Source organism: Hypanus sabinus, unplaced genomic scaffold (assembly GCF_030144855.1).
Source record: "Hypanus sabinus isolate sHypSab1 unplaced genomic scaffold, sHypSab1.hap1 scaffold_428, whole genome shotgun sequence".
NCBI lineage: Eukaryota > Metazoa > Chordata > Chondrichthyes > Myliobatiformes > Dasyatidae > Hypanus > Hypanus sabinus.
The window spans coordinates 293,423-310,495 of record NW_026781305.1 but is presented as its reverse complement, the minus strand read 5'-3'; the positions used below and the strand labels follow the sequence as shown (position 1 = coordinate 310,495).

Below are 17,073 nucleotides of genomic sequence, written 5' to 3'. Positions count from 1 at the left end.
AAGATGGATAATGTGACACTATTGCAGCCTGGGGCGTTGCACAGCTTGGAGAGGGACAATGTGACAATGTTGCAGCCTGGGGCACCACATAGTTTGCAGATGGACAGTTTGAAGATGGACAAAGTGAGACTATTGCAGCCTGGGGCAATACACAGTTTGGAGATGTACAATGTGACACTATTGCACCCTGGGGTGTTACACAGTTTGGAGATGGGCAATGTGACACTATTGCACCCTGGGGTGTTACACAGTTTGGAGATGGACAATGTGACACTATTACAGCCTGGGGTGTTACACAGTTTGGTGATGGAGAATGTGACACAATTGCAGCCTGGGGCGTCGCTCAGTTTGGAGGTGGACGGTTTGGAGATGGACAATGTGACACTATTGCAGCCTGGGTTGTTACACAGTATGGAGATGGACAATGTGACACTATTGCAGCCTGGGGCATTACACCATTTGGAGATGGACAATGTGACACTATTGCAGCCTGGGGCATTACACAGTTTGGAGATGGACAATGTGACACAATTGCAGCCTGGGGTATTACACAGTTTGGAGATGGACGGTTTGGAGATGGACAATGCGCCACTAGTGCAACCTGGGTCATTACACAGTTTGGAGATGTACAGTTTGGAGATGGACAATGTGACACAATTGCAGCCAGGGGTGTTACACAGTTTGGAGGTGAATGGTTTGGAGAAGGACAATGTGACACTATTGAAGCCTGGGGCGTTGCACAGTTTGTAGATGGACGGTTTGGAGATGGACAATGTGAAACTATTACATCCTGGGGTGTTACACAGTTTGGAGATGGACAATGTGACACTATTGCAGCATTATGTGTTACACAGTATGGAGATGGACAAAGTGACAGTATTGCACCCTGGGGCGTTACACAGTTTGGAGATGGACAATGTGACACTATTGCAACCTGGGGCGTTACGCAGTTTGGAGATGTACAATGTGACGCTATTGCAGCCTGGGGCGTTACACAGTTTGGAGATGTACAATGTGACACTATTGCAGCCTGCGGTGTTACACAGTTTGGAGACGGATGGTTTGGAGATGGACAATTTGACACTTTTGCAGCCTGGTCTGTTACACAGTTTGGAGATGGACAATGTGACAGTATTGCTGACTGGGGCATTACAGGGTTTGCAGATGGACAATGTGACACTATTGCAGCCTGGGGCATTATACTGTTTGGAGAAGGACAATGTGACACTATTGCACCTGGGGCATTACACAGTTTGGGGATGTTCAATGTGACACTATTGCAACCTGGGGCGTTGCACAATTTGGAGATGAATGGTTTGGAGATGGACAATGTGACACTATTGCATCCTGTGGTTTTACTCAGTTTGGAGATGTACAATGTGACACTATTGAAGCAGGGGGTGTTACACAGTTTCGAGATGTACAATGTGACACTATTGCAGCCTGGGGTGTTACACAGTTTGAAGATGGATAATGTGACACTATTGCAGCCTGGGGCGTTGCACAGCTTGGAGAGGGACAATGTGACAATGTTGCAGCCTGGGGCACCACATAGTTTGCAGATGGACAGTTTGAAGATGGACAAAGTGAGACTATTGCAGCCTGGGGCAATACACAGTTTGGAGATGTACAATGTGACACTATTGCACCCTGGGGTGTTACACAGTTTGGAGATGGGCAATGTGACACTATTGCACCCTGGGGTGTTACACAGTTTGGAGATGGACAATGTGACACTATTACAGCCTGGGGTGTTACACAGTTTGGTGATGGAGAATGTGACACAATTGCAGCCTGGGGCGTCGCTCAGTTTGGAGGTGGACGGTTTGGAGATGGACAATGTGACACTATTGCAGCCTGGGTTGTTACACAGTATGGAGATGGACAATGTGACACTATTGCAGCCTGGGGCATTACACCATTTGGAGATGGACAATGTGACACTATTGCAGCCTGGGGCATTACACAGTTTGGAGATGGACAATGTGACACAATTGCAGCCTGGGGTATTACACAGTTTGGAGATGGACGGTTTGGAGATGGACAATGCGCCACTAGTGCAACCTGGGTCATTACACAGTTTGGAGATGTACAGTTTGGAGATGGACAATGTGACACAATTGCAGCCAGGGGTGTTACACAGTTTGGAGGTGAATGGTTTGGAGAAGGACAATGTGACACTATTGAAGCCTGGGGCGTTGCACAGTTTGTAGATGGACGGTTTGGAGATAGACAATGTGAAACTATTACATCCTGGGGTGTTACACAGTTTGGAGATGGACAATGTGACACTATTGCAGCATGGGGTGTTACACAGTATGGAGATGGACAAAGTGACAGTATTGCACCCTGGGGCGTTACACAGTTTGGAGATGGACAATGTGACACTATTGCAACCTGGGGCGTTACGCAGTTTGGAGATGTACAATGTGACGCTATTGCAGCCTGGGGCGTTACACAGTTTGGAGATGTACAATGTGACACTATTGCAACCTGGGGCGTTACGCAGTTTGGAGATGTACAATGTGACACAATTGCAGCCTAGGGCGTCGCTCAGTTTGGAGGTGGACGGTTTGGAGATGGACAATGTGACACTATTGCAGCCTGGGTTGTTACACAGTATGGAGATGGATAATGTGAACTATTGCAGCCTGGGGCATTACTCCATTTGGAGATGGACAATGTGACACTATTGCAGTCTGGGGAGTTACACAGTTTGGTTGGACAATGTGACACTATTGCAGCCTGGGGAGTTACACAGTTTGGTTGGACAATGTGACACTATTGCAGCCTGGGGCATTTCACAGTTTGGAGACGGACGGTTTGGAGATGGACAATGTGACACTATTGCATCCTGGGGAGTTACACAGTTTGGAGATGGACAATGTGACACTATTGCATCCTGGGGTTTTACACAGTTTGGAGATGGACAATGTAACACTACTACTGCCAGGGGCATTACACAGAATGGAGATGGACAATGTGACATTATTGCAGCCTGGGGAATTACACAGTTTGGAGATGGATAATGTGACACAATTGCAGCCTGGGGCGTTACGCAGTTTGCAGATGGACGGTTTGGAGATGGATAATGCGACACTAGTGCAACCTGGGTCATTACACAGTTTGGAGATGGACAATGTGACACAATTGCAGCCTGGGGTGTTACACAGTTTGGAGAAGGATAATGTGACACTATTGAAGCCTGGGGCGTTGCACAGTTTGTAGATGGATGGTTTGGAGATGGACAATGTAAAACTATTGTAGCCTGGGACATTTCACAGTTTGGAGATGGACAATGTGACACTATTGCATCCTGGGGTGTTACACAGTTTGGAGATGGACAATGTGACACTATTGCATCCTGGGGTGTTACACAGTTTGGAGATGGACAATTTGACACTATTGCACCCTGGGGCGTTGCACAGTTTGGAGATGAATGGTTTGGAGATGGGCAATGTGACACTATTGCAGCCTGGGGTGTTACACAGTTTGGAGATGGACAATGTGACACTATTGCAGCCTGGGGTGTTACACAGTTTGGACATGGACAATGTGACTCTATTGCAGCCTGGGGTGTTACACAGTTTGGAGATGGACAATGTGACACTATTGCAGCCTGGGGCATTATACTGTTTGGAGAAGGACAATGTGACACTATTGCACCTAGGGCATTACACAGTTTGGGGATGTTCAATGTGACACTATTGCAACCTGGGGCGTTGCACAATTTGGAGATGAATGGTTTGGAGATGGACAATGTGACACTATTGCATCCTGTGGTTTTACTCAGTTTGGAGATGTACAATGTGACACTATTGAAGCAGGGGGTGTTACACAGTTTCGAGATGTACAATGTGACACTATTGCAGCCTGGGGTGTTACACAGTTTGAAGATGGATAATGTGACACTATTGCAGCCTGGGGCGTTGCACAGCTTGGAGAGGGACAATGTGACAATGTTGCAGCCTGGGGCACCACATAGTTTGCAGATGGACAGTTTGAAGATGGACAAAGTGAGACTATTGCAGCCTGGGGCAATACACAGTTTGGAGATGTACAATGTGACACTATTGCACCCTGGGGTGTTACACAGTTTGGAGATGGGCAATGTGACACTATTGCACCCTGGGGTGTTACACAGTTTGGAGATGGACAATGTGACACTATTACAGCCTGGGGTGTTACACAGTTTGGTGATGGAGAATGTGACACAATTGCAGCCTGGGGCGTCGCTCAGTTTGGAGGTGGACGGTTTGGAGATGGACAATGTGACACTATTGCAGCCTGGGTTGTTACACAGTATGGAGATGGACAATGTGACACTATTGCAGCCTGGGGCATTACACCATTTGGAGATGGACAATGTGACACTATTGCAGCCTGGGGCATTACACAGTTTGGAGATGGACAATGTGACACAATTGCAGCCTGGGGTATTACACAGTTTGGAGATGGACGGTTTGGAGATGGACAATGCGCCACTAGTGCAACCTGGGTCATTACACAGTTTGGAGATGTACAGTTTGGAGATGGACAATGTGACACAATTGCAGCCAGGGGTGTTACACAGTTTGGAGGTGAATGGTTTGGAGAAGGACAATGTGACACTATTGAAGCCTGGGGCGTTGCACAGTTTGTAGATGGACGGTTTGGAGATGGACAATGTGAAACTATTACATCCTGGGGTGTTACACAGTTTGGAGATGGACAATGTGACACTATTGCAGCATGGGGTGTTACACAGTATGGAGATGGACAAAGTGACAGTATTGCACCCTGGGGCGTTACACAGTTTGGAGATGGACAATGTGACACTATTGCAACCTGGGGCGTTACGCAGTTTGGAGATGTACAATGTGACGCTATTGCAGCCTGGGGCGTTACACAGTTTGGAGATGTACAATGTGACACTATTGCAGCCTGCGGTGTTACACAGTTTGGAGACGGATGGTTTGGAGATGGACAATTTGACACTTTTGCAGCCTGGTCTGTTACACAGTTTGGAGATGGACAATGTGACAGTATTGCTGACTGGGGCATTACACGGTTTGCAGATGGACAATGTGACACTATTGCAGCCTGGGGCATTATACTGTTTGGAGAAGGACAATGTGACACTATTGCACCTGGGGCATTACACAGTTTGGGGATGTTCAATGTGACACTATTGCAACCTGGGGCGTTGCACAATTTGGAGATGAATGGTTTGGAGATGGACAATGTGACACTATTGCATCCTGTGGTTTTACTCAGTTTGGAGATGTACAATGTGACACTATTGAAGCAGGGGGTGTTACACAGTTTCGAGATGTACAATGTGACACTATTGCAGCCTGGGGTGTTACACAGTTTGAAGATGGATAATGTGACACTATTGCAGCCTGGGGCGTTGCACAGCTTGGAGAGGGACAATGTGACAATGTTGCAGCCTGGGGCACCACATAGTTTGCAGATGGACAGTTTGAAGATGGACAAAGTGAGACTATTGCAGCCTGGGGCAATACACAGTTTGGAGATGTACAATGTGACACTATTGCACCCTGGGGTGTTACACAGTTTGGAGATGGGCAATGTGACACTATTGCACCCTGGGGTGTTACACAGTTTGGAGATGGACAATGTGACACTATTACAGCCTGGGGTGTTACACAGTTTGGTGATGGAGAATGTGACACAATTGCAGCCTGGGGCGTCGCTCAGTTTGGAGGTGGACGGTTTGGAGATGGACAATGTGACACTATTGCAGCCTGGGTTGTTACACAGTATGGAGATGGACAATGTGACACTATTGCAGCCTGGGGCATTACACCATTTGGAGATGGACAATGTGACACTATTGCAGCCTGGGGCATTACACAGTTTGGAGATGGACAATGTGACACAATTGCAGCCTGGGGTATTACACAGTTTGGAGATGGACGGTTTGGAGATGGACAATGCGCCACTAGTGCAACCTGGGTCATTACACAGTTTGGAGATGTACAGTTTGGAGATGGACAATGTGACACAATTGCAGCCAGGGGTGTTACACAGTTTGGAGGTGAATGGTTTGGAGAAGGACAATGTGACACTATTGAAGCCTGGGGCGTTGCACAGTTTGTAGATGGACGGTTTGGAGATGGACAATGTGAAACTATTACATCCTGGGGTGTTACAAAGTTTGGAGATGGACAATGTGACACTATTGCAGCATGGGGTGTTACACAGTATGGAGATGGACAAAGTGACAGTATTGCACCCTGGGGCGTTACACAGTTTGGAGATGGACAATGTGACACTATTGCAACCTGGGGCGTTACGCAGTTTGGAGATGTACAATGTGACGCTATTGCAGCCTGGGGCGTTACACAGTTTGGAAATGTACAATGTGACACTATTGCAGCCTGCGGTGTTACACAGTTTGGAGACGGATGGTTTGGAGATGGACAATTTGACACTTTTGCAGCCTGGTCTGTTACACAGTTTGGAGATGGACAATGTGACAGTATTGCTGACTGGGGCATTACACGGTTTGCAGATGGACAATGTGAAACTATTGCAGCCTGGGGAGTTACACAGTTTGGGTGGACAATGTGACACTATTGCAATCTGGGGTGTTACACGGTTTGGAGATGTACAATGTGACATTATTGCAGCCTGGGGTGTTACACAGTTTGGAGATTGACAATGTGACACTATTGCAGCCTGGGGCATTGCACGCTTTGGAGATGGACAATGTGACACTATTGCAGCCTGGAGAGTTACACAGTTTGGATGGACAATGTGACACTATTGCAGTCTGGGGAGTTACACAATTTGGAGATGGACAATGTGACACTATTGCAGCCTGGGGAGTTACACAGTTTGGATGGACAATGTGACACTATTGCAGTCTGGGGAGTTACACAGTTTGGTTGGACAATGTGACACTATTGCAGCCTGGGGCATTACACAGTTTGGATGGACAATGTGACACTATTGCAGTCTGGGGAGTTACACAGTTTGGATGGACAATGTGACACTATTGCAGTCTGGGGAGTTACACAGTTTGGATGGACAATGTGACACTATTGCAGTCTGGGGAGTTACACAGTTTGGAGATGTACAATGTGACATTATTGCAGCCTGGGGTGTTACACAGTTTGGAGATGGACAATGTGACACTATTGCAGCCTGGGGCATTGCACGCTTTGGAGATGGACAATGTGACACTATTGCAGCCTGGAGAGTTACACAGTTTGGATGGACAATGTGACACTATTGCAGTCTGGGGAGTTACACAGTTTGGTTGGACAATGTGACACTATTGCAGCCTGGGGCGTTTCAGAATTTGGAGATCAGCTCTGGCACCATCTGAAAGTAGTTTGTATGTTCTACCTCGTGACTGCGTGGGTTTCCTCTGGGTTCTCCCGTATTCTCCCACCAGTCCAAAGTCGTACCAGTTGGTCGGTTAATTGGTGACTAAAATTGTCCTGTGATGAGGCTAGTGCTAACCTGGTGAGTTTCCAGGCTGCCTGACTCCACGCCATGTCTCTACACAAATAGACATTTGAAAGGTACAGGTATACGACAGGTTTAGAGCCGTTTCCATGTTTTGCCACAGACCAATACCCTTTAGCAAGGGCTCCGTACGCTCCACGTTGAGCGCCTTTGACAGACATGGGCTAAATGTTGGCAAATAGGAATGTTGGTCAGCATGAAGCAGATGGGCTGAAGGGCCTTTCTATTACTCTAATTCCTTTCCTCCACCCACCCCCCCCCCCCCACCTCTACACATGCTGCTTGACCCGCTGGGTTGCGTGTTATACTGGATTTGTTCGATCTGGCATTGACTACAGCAGCCTACCTGGCGGAGTCTTGGTCCCTGGTTTCAGTGTGAGACCCCGGGCTTGAATCACCTCCACTTCCAGCTGCCCATCTCGTTCCAGAATTCCCATTTCAACGTCACCTGTCCGGAAAGAAAGAGGGCTGAGGATTCTCTGCAACGCTCCATCTGTACCTATCTCCAGAGAGGGGGAGAGCGGGAGGAAGGCCCATTGATTTTTGCATGTCCCCTTCAGGATATCACAAACCCCTTGTAGTGTCGGCACAATTATGAAATTAATTACAACAGACGGGTGTCGAGGGCAAGTTGCTGAGTATATTTAAAGCTGAGGTTGATAAGTTCTTGATTAGTCAGGGCATCAAAGGTTACAGGGGGAAGACAGGAGAATGGGGTTGCGAGGGATTTTAAAAAATCAGTCATGATGGAATGGCAAAGCAGATTCAATGGGCCAAAATGGCCTAATTCTGCTCTAACTGTAATGTACTGCACCCAACCACAGATCAAGTCCCACACAGGGCAACATCATGGAGATTAGCTCATCTCCTCTGTATCTGATCGACAGCTCAGCTTCACCCCAGGATTCTGGGTGAACTTAGACCATTAATATCACCTCCTAAGAATTGTCAGTAACTTTGGCCCTCGGTACCACCCCTCCCACAGCTGGACCCTCCCTCTGTACCGACCCTCCCACAGCTGGACCTTCCCTCTGTACCGCCCCTCCCACAGCTGGACCTTCCCTCAGTACTGCCCCTCCCACAGCTGGACCCTCCCTCTGTACTGCCCCTCCCACAGCTGGACCTTCCCTCTGTACCGCCTCTCCCATGGTGCGACCTTCCCTCAGTACTGCCCCTCCCACAGCTGGACCTCCCTCTGTACTGCCCCTCCCACAGCTGGACCTTCCCTCTGTACCGCCCCTCCCATGGTGCGACCCTCCCTCTGTACCGCCCCTCCCACAGTGGAACCCACCCTCTGTACCGCCCCTCCCACAGCTGGACCTTCCCTCTGTACCGCCCCTCCCACAGTGGAACCCACCCTCGGTACCACCCCTCCCACAGCTGGACCTTCCCTCTGTACCGCCCCTCCCACAGCTGGACCTTCCCTCAGTACCGCCCCTCCCATGGTGCGACCCACCCTTGGTACCGCCCCTCCCACAGTGGGACCCACCCTCGGTTCCGCCCCTCCCACGGTGGGACCCTCTCTCGGTACCGCCCCCCCATGGTGGGACCCTCCTTCGGTACCACCCCTCCCATAGTGTGACCCTTCCTCGGTACCGCCCCTCCCACAGTGTGACCCCTCTCTCGGTACCGCCCCTCCCACAGTGTGACCCCTCCTCGGTACCGCCCCTCCCACAGTGTGACCCCTCTCTCGGTACCGCCCCTCCCACAGTGTGACCCACCCTCAGTACCACCCTTCCCACGGTGTGACCCTCCCTCAGTACCACCCCTCTCACGGTGTGACCCCTCCTCGGTACCGCCCCTCCCACGGTGGGACCCTCTCTCGGTACCGCCCCCCCACGGTGGGACCCTCCTTCGGTACAGATTGCAGTCTATATTGAACTGCCGATCCCTGGACTAAGTGTGGTCATCTCCTATAACTGTCCATCTCAGATAAGAGTGCCGTCCATTGATCTTGGACCCAAATCCCTCACAACACTGCAGCATTAAATTAGATTTTCATCCTGAAACCTTTTGAGGCTCCCGTTACCACAGTCAGCTCCCTGGCAGAGCTGTGTTGGTATGAAAGATGTGATTTAATTAAAGAACAAATTGCATCTCAAACCACGAAACCCACATCATAGTGTTTGAGTTTCTCGGTGCTGACCATCTGCTGCCCTGAGATTAATATCTTTCTTGACAAACTGTAATAAAATCAAACAAGAAATTTGTTTTAAATTAATTAAAATGTTAGGGTTGGTCGAAAGTCCAGCTGAAGGTTATTCCATCTCTGGCGTTTGGCAATGAGCAAAGAGGAAGAAATCATCGGTCAGTCCTTGTGAGGTTTAAAGACAAAGAGTTGTTTTATTTGTCACAGATATTTATAAACGTACAGTGAACTGCCTTGTTTGCATCAACGACCAACACAGTCCGAGGACGTGCCGGGCAGGTGTCGCAACACTTCCGACACCAACGTAGCGTACCCACAACTCACTGACCCTGACCAGAATGTCTTCGGGATGTGGGAGGAAACCTGCACGGTCACGGGGAGAATGTACAAACTCCGCACAGACAGCAGCGGGAGGTGAACCTCCACTGGTGATAGCTGGCGCTGTACACGGAGCTAGTGTGCCACCCCACTCCACTACCGTCGTCCCTCCAGGCGGATCGAGAACTTCAAAACTTGAAGAACAGTTTGAATGAAGGGATTTTGGAATGGGTGGGGGGGAGAGGTGGGCCGTTGTCCGTGTGGTTGTCAAATATATAGCCGGGTGCAGAACAGTTGGAAATCTGTTGGGTGAAAATGCAAATTGAGTTTAGTTCAGGTTTCTGTGGGGTGATGCATTCCAGGAGGGCAGATGCCAGAGGAAAGCATACAGAAGGTGCAGGAACACTGATGGATGTTGGGTACACACCCACATCTCCCTGAGGGTGACAAGACCATTCGATAAAGAGGGCATTTGATGTGCTTGCCTTCATCAGTCAAAGTATGAGCGTATCAATCAGGAAGTGACGTTGCAGCCATTGATCAGCTTATATTTGAAGTGTGCGAGAGAAGGTCAAGTCACTCCAGCGCAGGAATGATGTGGAGGCTTGGGAGAGAGTGCAGAAGAGATTCACCGGATGTTGACTGCGGGTGTTGAAATCCGGAGACCCAGCACAGGCTCTCCACCCAAAATGCTGCCCAACTCTTTGCCTCCACTATGCTGCCTGACCCATCCATTTTCACCAGAAACGTTGCCCAGATTGGAGAATGTGTGCTACAAGGAGAGGTTAGATAAATTGTCTTGATGCTCATTTCTAGTCACCTATTAGTGACAAAAATCAGGGCTGTTTGAATATAAACATGCTACAGATACTTGTTAGAAACTGTTCGGCAATGATCCCCTGTCCCAACCGAGCAGCAGCCCCAATAAACCAATGGACCAATTAATCAGAATCCACTGTGGAGATACACACACAATGTAATACATGAAAATCACTATGTTACATTAAGAAATATATTAAAAATAGGTAAGTAGTGCAAAAAGACAGCAAAATAATGTAGTCTTCATGGGTTCAGATGGGATGAGTCAGATTTGCATCATGGTTAGCACAGATACGTGGGCTGATGGGCCAGTTCCTGCACTGAGTTGTTTTAATGTTCAAACACTGTCTGGGGCTGCTTTCTAAAAACCTCCATGTCATTTAACATCAGCCATCAGCGCTGATGGAGGTGCAACACATGGTCCTGCACTGCCACCATGTGGTGGACAACGGCACTGCAGCTAGATCAGGGAGGAACTCAGAATCAGATTTAATTTCATGATTTAGGGTCGTGAAATTTGTTAACTTAGCAGCAGCAGTTCAACGCAATACATAATCCAGAACAAAGAGAACATAATAATAATAAATAACTAAATCAATTAGTTTACATATATTGAATAGATTACAAATTGTGCAAAAAATAGAAATATATTTTTAAAAGTGAGGTAGTGTTCACCGGTTCAATGTCCATTTAGGAATCGGATGGCAGAGGGGAAGAAGTTGTTCCTGAATCACTGAGTGTGTGCCTCAGGCTTCTGTACCTCCTACCTGATGGTAACAGTGAGAAGGGGGCATGACCTGGGTGCTGGGGCTCCTTAATAATGGAATCTGCCTTTCTGAGACACCGCTCCCTAAAGATGTCCTGGGTACTTTGTAGGCTACTACCCAAAATGGAGCTGACTAGATTTACAACCCTCTGGAGCTTCTTTCAGTCCTGTGCAATAGCAACACCCCCCCCCCACCATACCAGACAGTGATAAAGCCTGTCAGAATACTCTCCATGATACAACTATATAAGTAGTTGAGTGCATGAGTGTATTTGTTGACATGCCGAATCTCTTCAGACTCCTAATGAAGTATAGCCGCTGTCTTGCCTTCTTTATGACTACCTCAATATGTTGGGACCAGGTTAGATCCTCAGAGATCCTGACACCCAGGAACTTGAAACTGCTCACTCCCTCCACTTCTGATCCCTCTATTTGGATTGATATGTGTTCCTTCATCTTACCCTTCCAGAAGTCCACTTATGTACTTGAATACTCCCGCCAGTTGGTTGGCACAGGATTTCGCAGCCTTACCTGGTACTCCAACAGGACCTTCCTCCTTGCGAGGGTTCACCCTCTTTCAAGACAGCCTGACATCGGCCTCTGAGACGGAGATAACAGGGTCCTCAGGTGCAGCAGGGATCTTCACAGCTGTAGCTATATTTCAAAGTTATATTTGAAAGCCCCCTTTCAAATCAGGCAAAGCGTTGAGTTCATCTGGTGGTGAAGCATCGCTGCCATTCTTGCTATTGTGTTTCGCTTTGTAGGAAGTAATGTCTTGCAGACTCTGCCAGAGTTGTCATACATCCTATGTCACCTCCAACTTCATTTGAAATTATCTCTTCACCCTTGAGATATTCCTCTGCAAATTGTACCTGTTTTTCAGTACAGACCTGGGTTGCCAGACTTAAATGCCACAGATCTAGCCTTCAGCAGATGACGTACCTCCTGGTTCATCCATGGCTTTTGGTTTGGGAATGTACAGTAAGCCTTTGTAGGCACACACTCATCCACACAGGTTTTAATGAAGTTGATAACAACTGCAGCATACTCATCCAGATTCGAAGATGAATCCCTGAATACAGTCCAAACCATCGATTCAAAGCAGTCCTGTAGGTGTTCCTGTGCTTCCCTTGTCCAGACCTTCTTGGTCCTCACTGCTGGTGCTGCAGTCTTCAGTCTCTGCCTATACTCGGGTAGAAGAGGTACAGACAGCTGAAGTGAGGGTGTGGAATAGCACGGTAGGCATTCTTGATGGTGGTGTAGCCATGGTGTTGTTTCCTCTGGTATTGCAAGTGATCTGTTGATGGTAATTGCTTAGTGATTTTTTCAGACTGACCTGGTTAAAATCTCCCAAGACGATGGTGAAGGCGTTAGGGTGTGCTGTTTTGTGCATGTTGATCCCATTGCTCAGATCATCTAAAGCCTGCTTAACATTGGCCTGAGGTGGAATGCAAGCTGCTACCAGAATCCCATGGCACTTAACTGCTAGATATTCCAGGTCTGGTGAGTAGAACTGGGACAGCACTGACGTGCACCAAGAGGAGCTGATCAGGAGGCATACTCCTCCACCTCCGCTTTTGAGAGACTCTATAGATCTATCCTGAAGTAAACCCGCTGATCTGGATCGCTGCATCCAGTACAGAAGGGGTTAACCAGGACTCGGTGAAACGAAGGACACACGTGGTCCTAATGTCCCTCTGATTCAGCACCCTAGCTCTGAGATCATCAATTTTATTCACCAGAGACTGCACGTTCGCCAGCAGGATAGTCGGTATTGGGAGCTTAAAACCCCGTTTCTGTAAACGCACTTGTATCCTGACCTGCAGCCACACTTCCCACGTGGAATCCAGCAAGGAGTCCGTCCACTATCGGCATTATTTCCGTCCGTTTCAAGCGGCGATAGTTTGGTTAATCGCATTAAGACATCTTTGTTGACTATCCTGACCTCGGAAGCAGTTGTGCTTTTTAGCTGTACCGGGCTGAAACGAGAATATTTAATCGTATCCATTGGGAGTACCGCTGCGGGTCGAGTCGCCTTGAGGCACCAGACGAATGGAAGAAGTAAAACACTGGACACTTCCAGCCAAGACCCTTCATCAGGGTCAGGCTAGAAAGGAGAGGCAGAAGATTTACAGTGATGCCCCAAGTCTCTGCTGGCTCCAGGACTCTTGCTGGAGTTGCTTCAGAACAGAAGGTCTATCAAAAACCTAAACATAACTGGGGCAGACAGGTCTACGTGCAGGTAAGTACAGATCAGTATCTGTATTTGCGAGCATCTGCAGTTTGTGCTTGTTGTTAACGTAAACGGCACATTTCACTGTGTTTCGATGTACACGTGATACATTCAGCAGCAGAATCAGGTTTATTTATCACCAGCATGTGATGTGAAATTTGTTAATTTAGCTGCAGCAGTTCAATGCAATCTGAATCTGGAAAAGCCATTCCTGATCATCCAGCAGTAATATGGGGTCAGGCTTTTCCTCGAGATTTCTGTTCCATGGTTTATACAATCCTTTATCCCTGATTCTTCACGTCCTCCCCCGTTTCCCCACAAACTCACACAACCCTTTCCCCACACACACCTCCCCCCTCCCACTAGAGGGCATGCATTTAAAGTGAGAGGGGTTACATCAAAGGAGATTTGTGTGGAAGTGGAGAGGAGGCAAATACGATAGGGGTATTTACTAGGCAGAATTGGGCCATTTGACCTATCAAGTTTCTCCACCTCTGTGATTTATTTTCCATCTCATCTCCATTCTCCCTGTAACCTTTGATGTCCTTTCTAACCAAGTTATCAACCCTCACTCTAAAGACTTCACCTCCACAGTCCTGTCAACTTCCCTTTGTACATCGCGATGCAATCCCTCTCGAAGGTCACAATGTACGTCACTCTTAACTTTCTGCCACTCCAGTCCTCGAATGCCACTACACAATACGGCCCAGTCAATCACAGGCAAAGCACTCCCAGCCACTGTCACAAGAAGGCAATGTCCATCACCAAGGAGTCCCACTATGCAGGCCAGGCTCCCACCACCAGGAAGGGGGTACAGGAGCCCGAGGTCCCTCGCCCCTTCTCACTCCCACCACCAGGAAGGGGGCACAGGAGCTCGAGCCCGAGGTCCCACGCCCCTTCTCACTCCCACCACCAGGAAGGGGGTACAGGAGCCCGAGGTCCCACGCCCCTTCTCACTCCCACCACCAGGAAGGGGGTACAGGAGCCTGAGGTCCCACGCCCCTTCTCACTCCCACCACCAGGAAGGGGGTACAGGAGCCCGAGGTCCCATGCCCCGATTCAGGAACAGTTATTTTTCTCGGACACAACCACTGCCATCAATAGCCAGTAATCTCCCTTTATGATCTGCATTTTCGCAGTGTGAACTGAAGCCTGGACAGCACAGGGCAGCTGTGGCGGAGCAGACTCGATGGGCCAAATGGCCTATTTCTGCTCCTTTGTCTTGTGATCTTGTGTACATGGGCTGAAGCCTGGACCCAAGAGTGGGGAATGAGGCAATGCTGGAGCAGACTTAGGTGTAATTTGATGTGGCAGAAACAGGGTAAATGGGGGGCAAGGCAGAATCGAGGTGGTGGGCCTGGGCCTGAGTGTGTATTGAAGCAGCTGGGCCAGGGCTGGCAGCAAGGGACAGACCAGTTCAGCTCACTGACCCAGAAGGTTTACTCGTCTCCGTGCTGAACTGAGGCTGTGGCCTGCAACTGACAGGGTTCCGGATCGACTGTGACGGGCTTCGTGGCTGTGGACTCACTTTCTGAACTTCAGTTCTAATGTTATTAGCTTAATTTTATTGTTAGCATGATCTGTTTTTTTTCTGCACATTAAGTGCTTGAAGGTTTTCTTTTTGAAATGGGTTCCCCCAGGTTTCTTTGTTTCGTGGCTGCCTGTAAGGAGTCAAATCTCAAGGCTGTTTAAAGGGTACTGTACTTACTTCGACAAATGTAGTTTGAACTTTTGAACAACCATCAGGCTATTGAAACAACCTGGCTAATTTCACTCACCTCAACTCCGAGCTGATTCCACACCCTACAGACTCACTTGTCAAGGACTCCACAACTCAAGTTCTTGATATCTTTTTAATCTATTTATTTGCACACTTTGTCTTTTACACATTAGATGTTTATCGGTATTTGTATAATTTTTCATAAATTTATTGCATTTCTTTATTTTCCTGTGAATGCCTGCAAGAAAATGAATTTGAAGGTAGTATATGGTGATACTTCGGCAATCAATTTACTTTGAACTTTGACCCACGGCCCAGATCACTCATCTTTCCGTGTATTTCTAGCAAAACTTCCAAAAGAGCAGCTTTCCTCAAATTTCCCTGCAACAGTAACCCTCATCACATATTCCCGTAAATCTATCAGGACCCACAAGGTTTACTATGTCTACTCTGACCACAAAGTCAGAGTTTAAGACTCTGACACCCTTCCGACAATATAGGGACCCAAACTGGACACAAGGCCAGAATAATGTTTTAAAGGTTCATCGCGACCTCTGTTTTTATGCTCAGTGACCCTGTTGACAAAGCCCCGAGGCAAGTTCACATACAAACCAGTTCCTCAGCCTGACGTGCAGGTTCGATTGTCTGCTGTTAGTCTCTTCCTGCACACGTTTTGGAACAAGTCCTGTATTCTGTATCACCCGTACTCGTAATTCCAACCAAAATTCACCAGCTTGCAATCTCCACAGTAAACATCAACAACATATATTCCTAAAGTTTATTTAGTAATGTAGAAACTCTCCCTCTCCACCAATCTGTCTATTTTCTGTCTCTCTCCCATCAGTCTGTTTTCTCCCCATCTCCCTGTCTGTCTCCAACCAGTCCGTTTACTTTCCTGTCTCCATCTCCCATCAGTGTGTCTGTTTTCGCCTTCTCCCCCCCCCCCCCCATGCCTTCCCTCTGTCAGTCTGTCCCTCTCTCTGTGACCCAGATTTTCTTTACGCAAATGACTTGGTCCGTTACTGAACTATGATCAATATGGATGTGAACTCGTTCTGTTCTCTACATTAGCTGAGCATGGAGCCCAGGTCCTTATTGGTTCCAGTACAGTGGATTCCAGTTAATTGGAGCAGATGCTTATTTCGGACACAGAGTAAAGGACAAATTAGCTGGGATTCCCTTGGTTTATCTGGGACACTGTGCCACGTAATTGGAGCAGGACACTTGCCTAGAGGGTAAGAGACTAATGTGAGGGTGAGTATATGATGGGGTAGAGGGGGAGGAGGGCGAAGGGGAAACCCAACACTCCATCAACACGTCCTAGATGTGTCTCTCACTATAGAGATCGGACCCCATTGGATTTGGTGTAAACCCCCACTGGTCCTGATGATTGCCTTGCCCCAGATGATGAATGAGTGACTCAGGGAAAGTGGCTGTGAATGGGAAGCAGAAGAGGGGGCCGACAGGGTTAAATGTCATGTACAGCCCTCCATGGACAATGGAGACTGGGGAGGTGGTGTACTCCCAATAGTCACACTCAGGCTGGGGACCCTGGTGGTCAGTCTGGCTTCATTGTCCACTCCAAA

The 17,073-nt window shown here is 48.2% G+C and overlaps 1 protein-coding gene across 1 annotated transcript in view; it reads right to left on the bottom strand.

The window, feature by feature from the left end:
- Window positions 1–7,828: 7,828 nt before the first annotated feature.
- LOC132388853 (regulating synaptic membrane exocytosis protein 4-like) overlaps window positions 7,829–17,073 on the bottom strand; it is a gene marked incomplete at both ends in the record, with an annotated part of 113,131 nt that continues 103,886 nt past the window's right edge. The window contains one exon of the mRNA XM_059961272.1: window positions 7,829–7,930. Within this exon, the coding sequence (XP_059817255.1) occupies window positions 7,829–7,930 (102 nt within the window). The remainder of the gene's footprint in view (window positions 7,931–17,073) is intronic.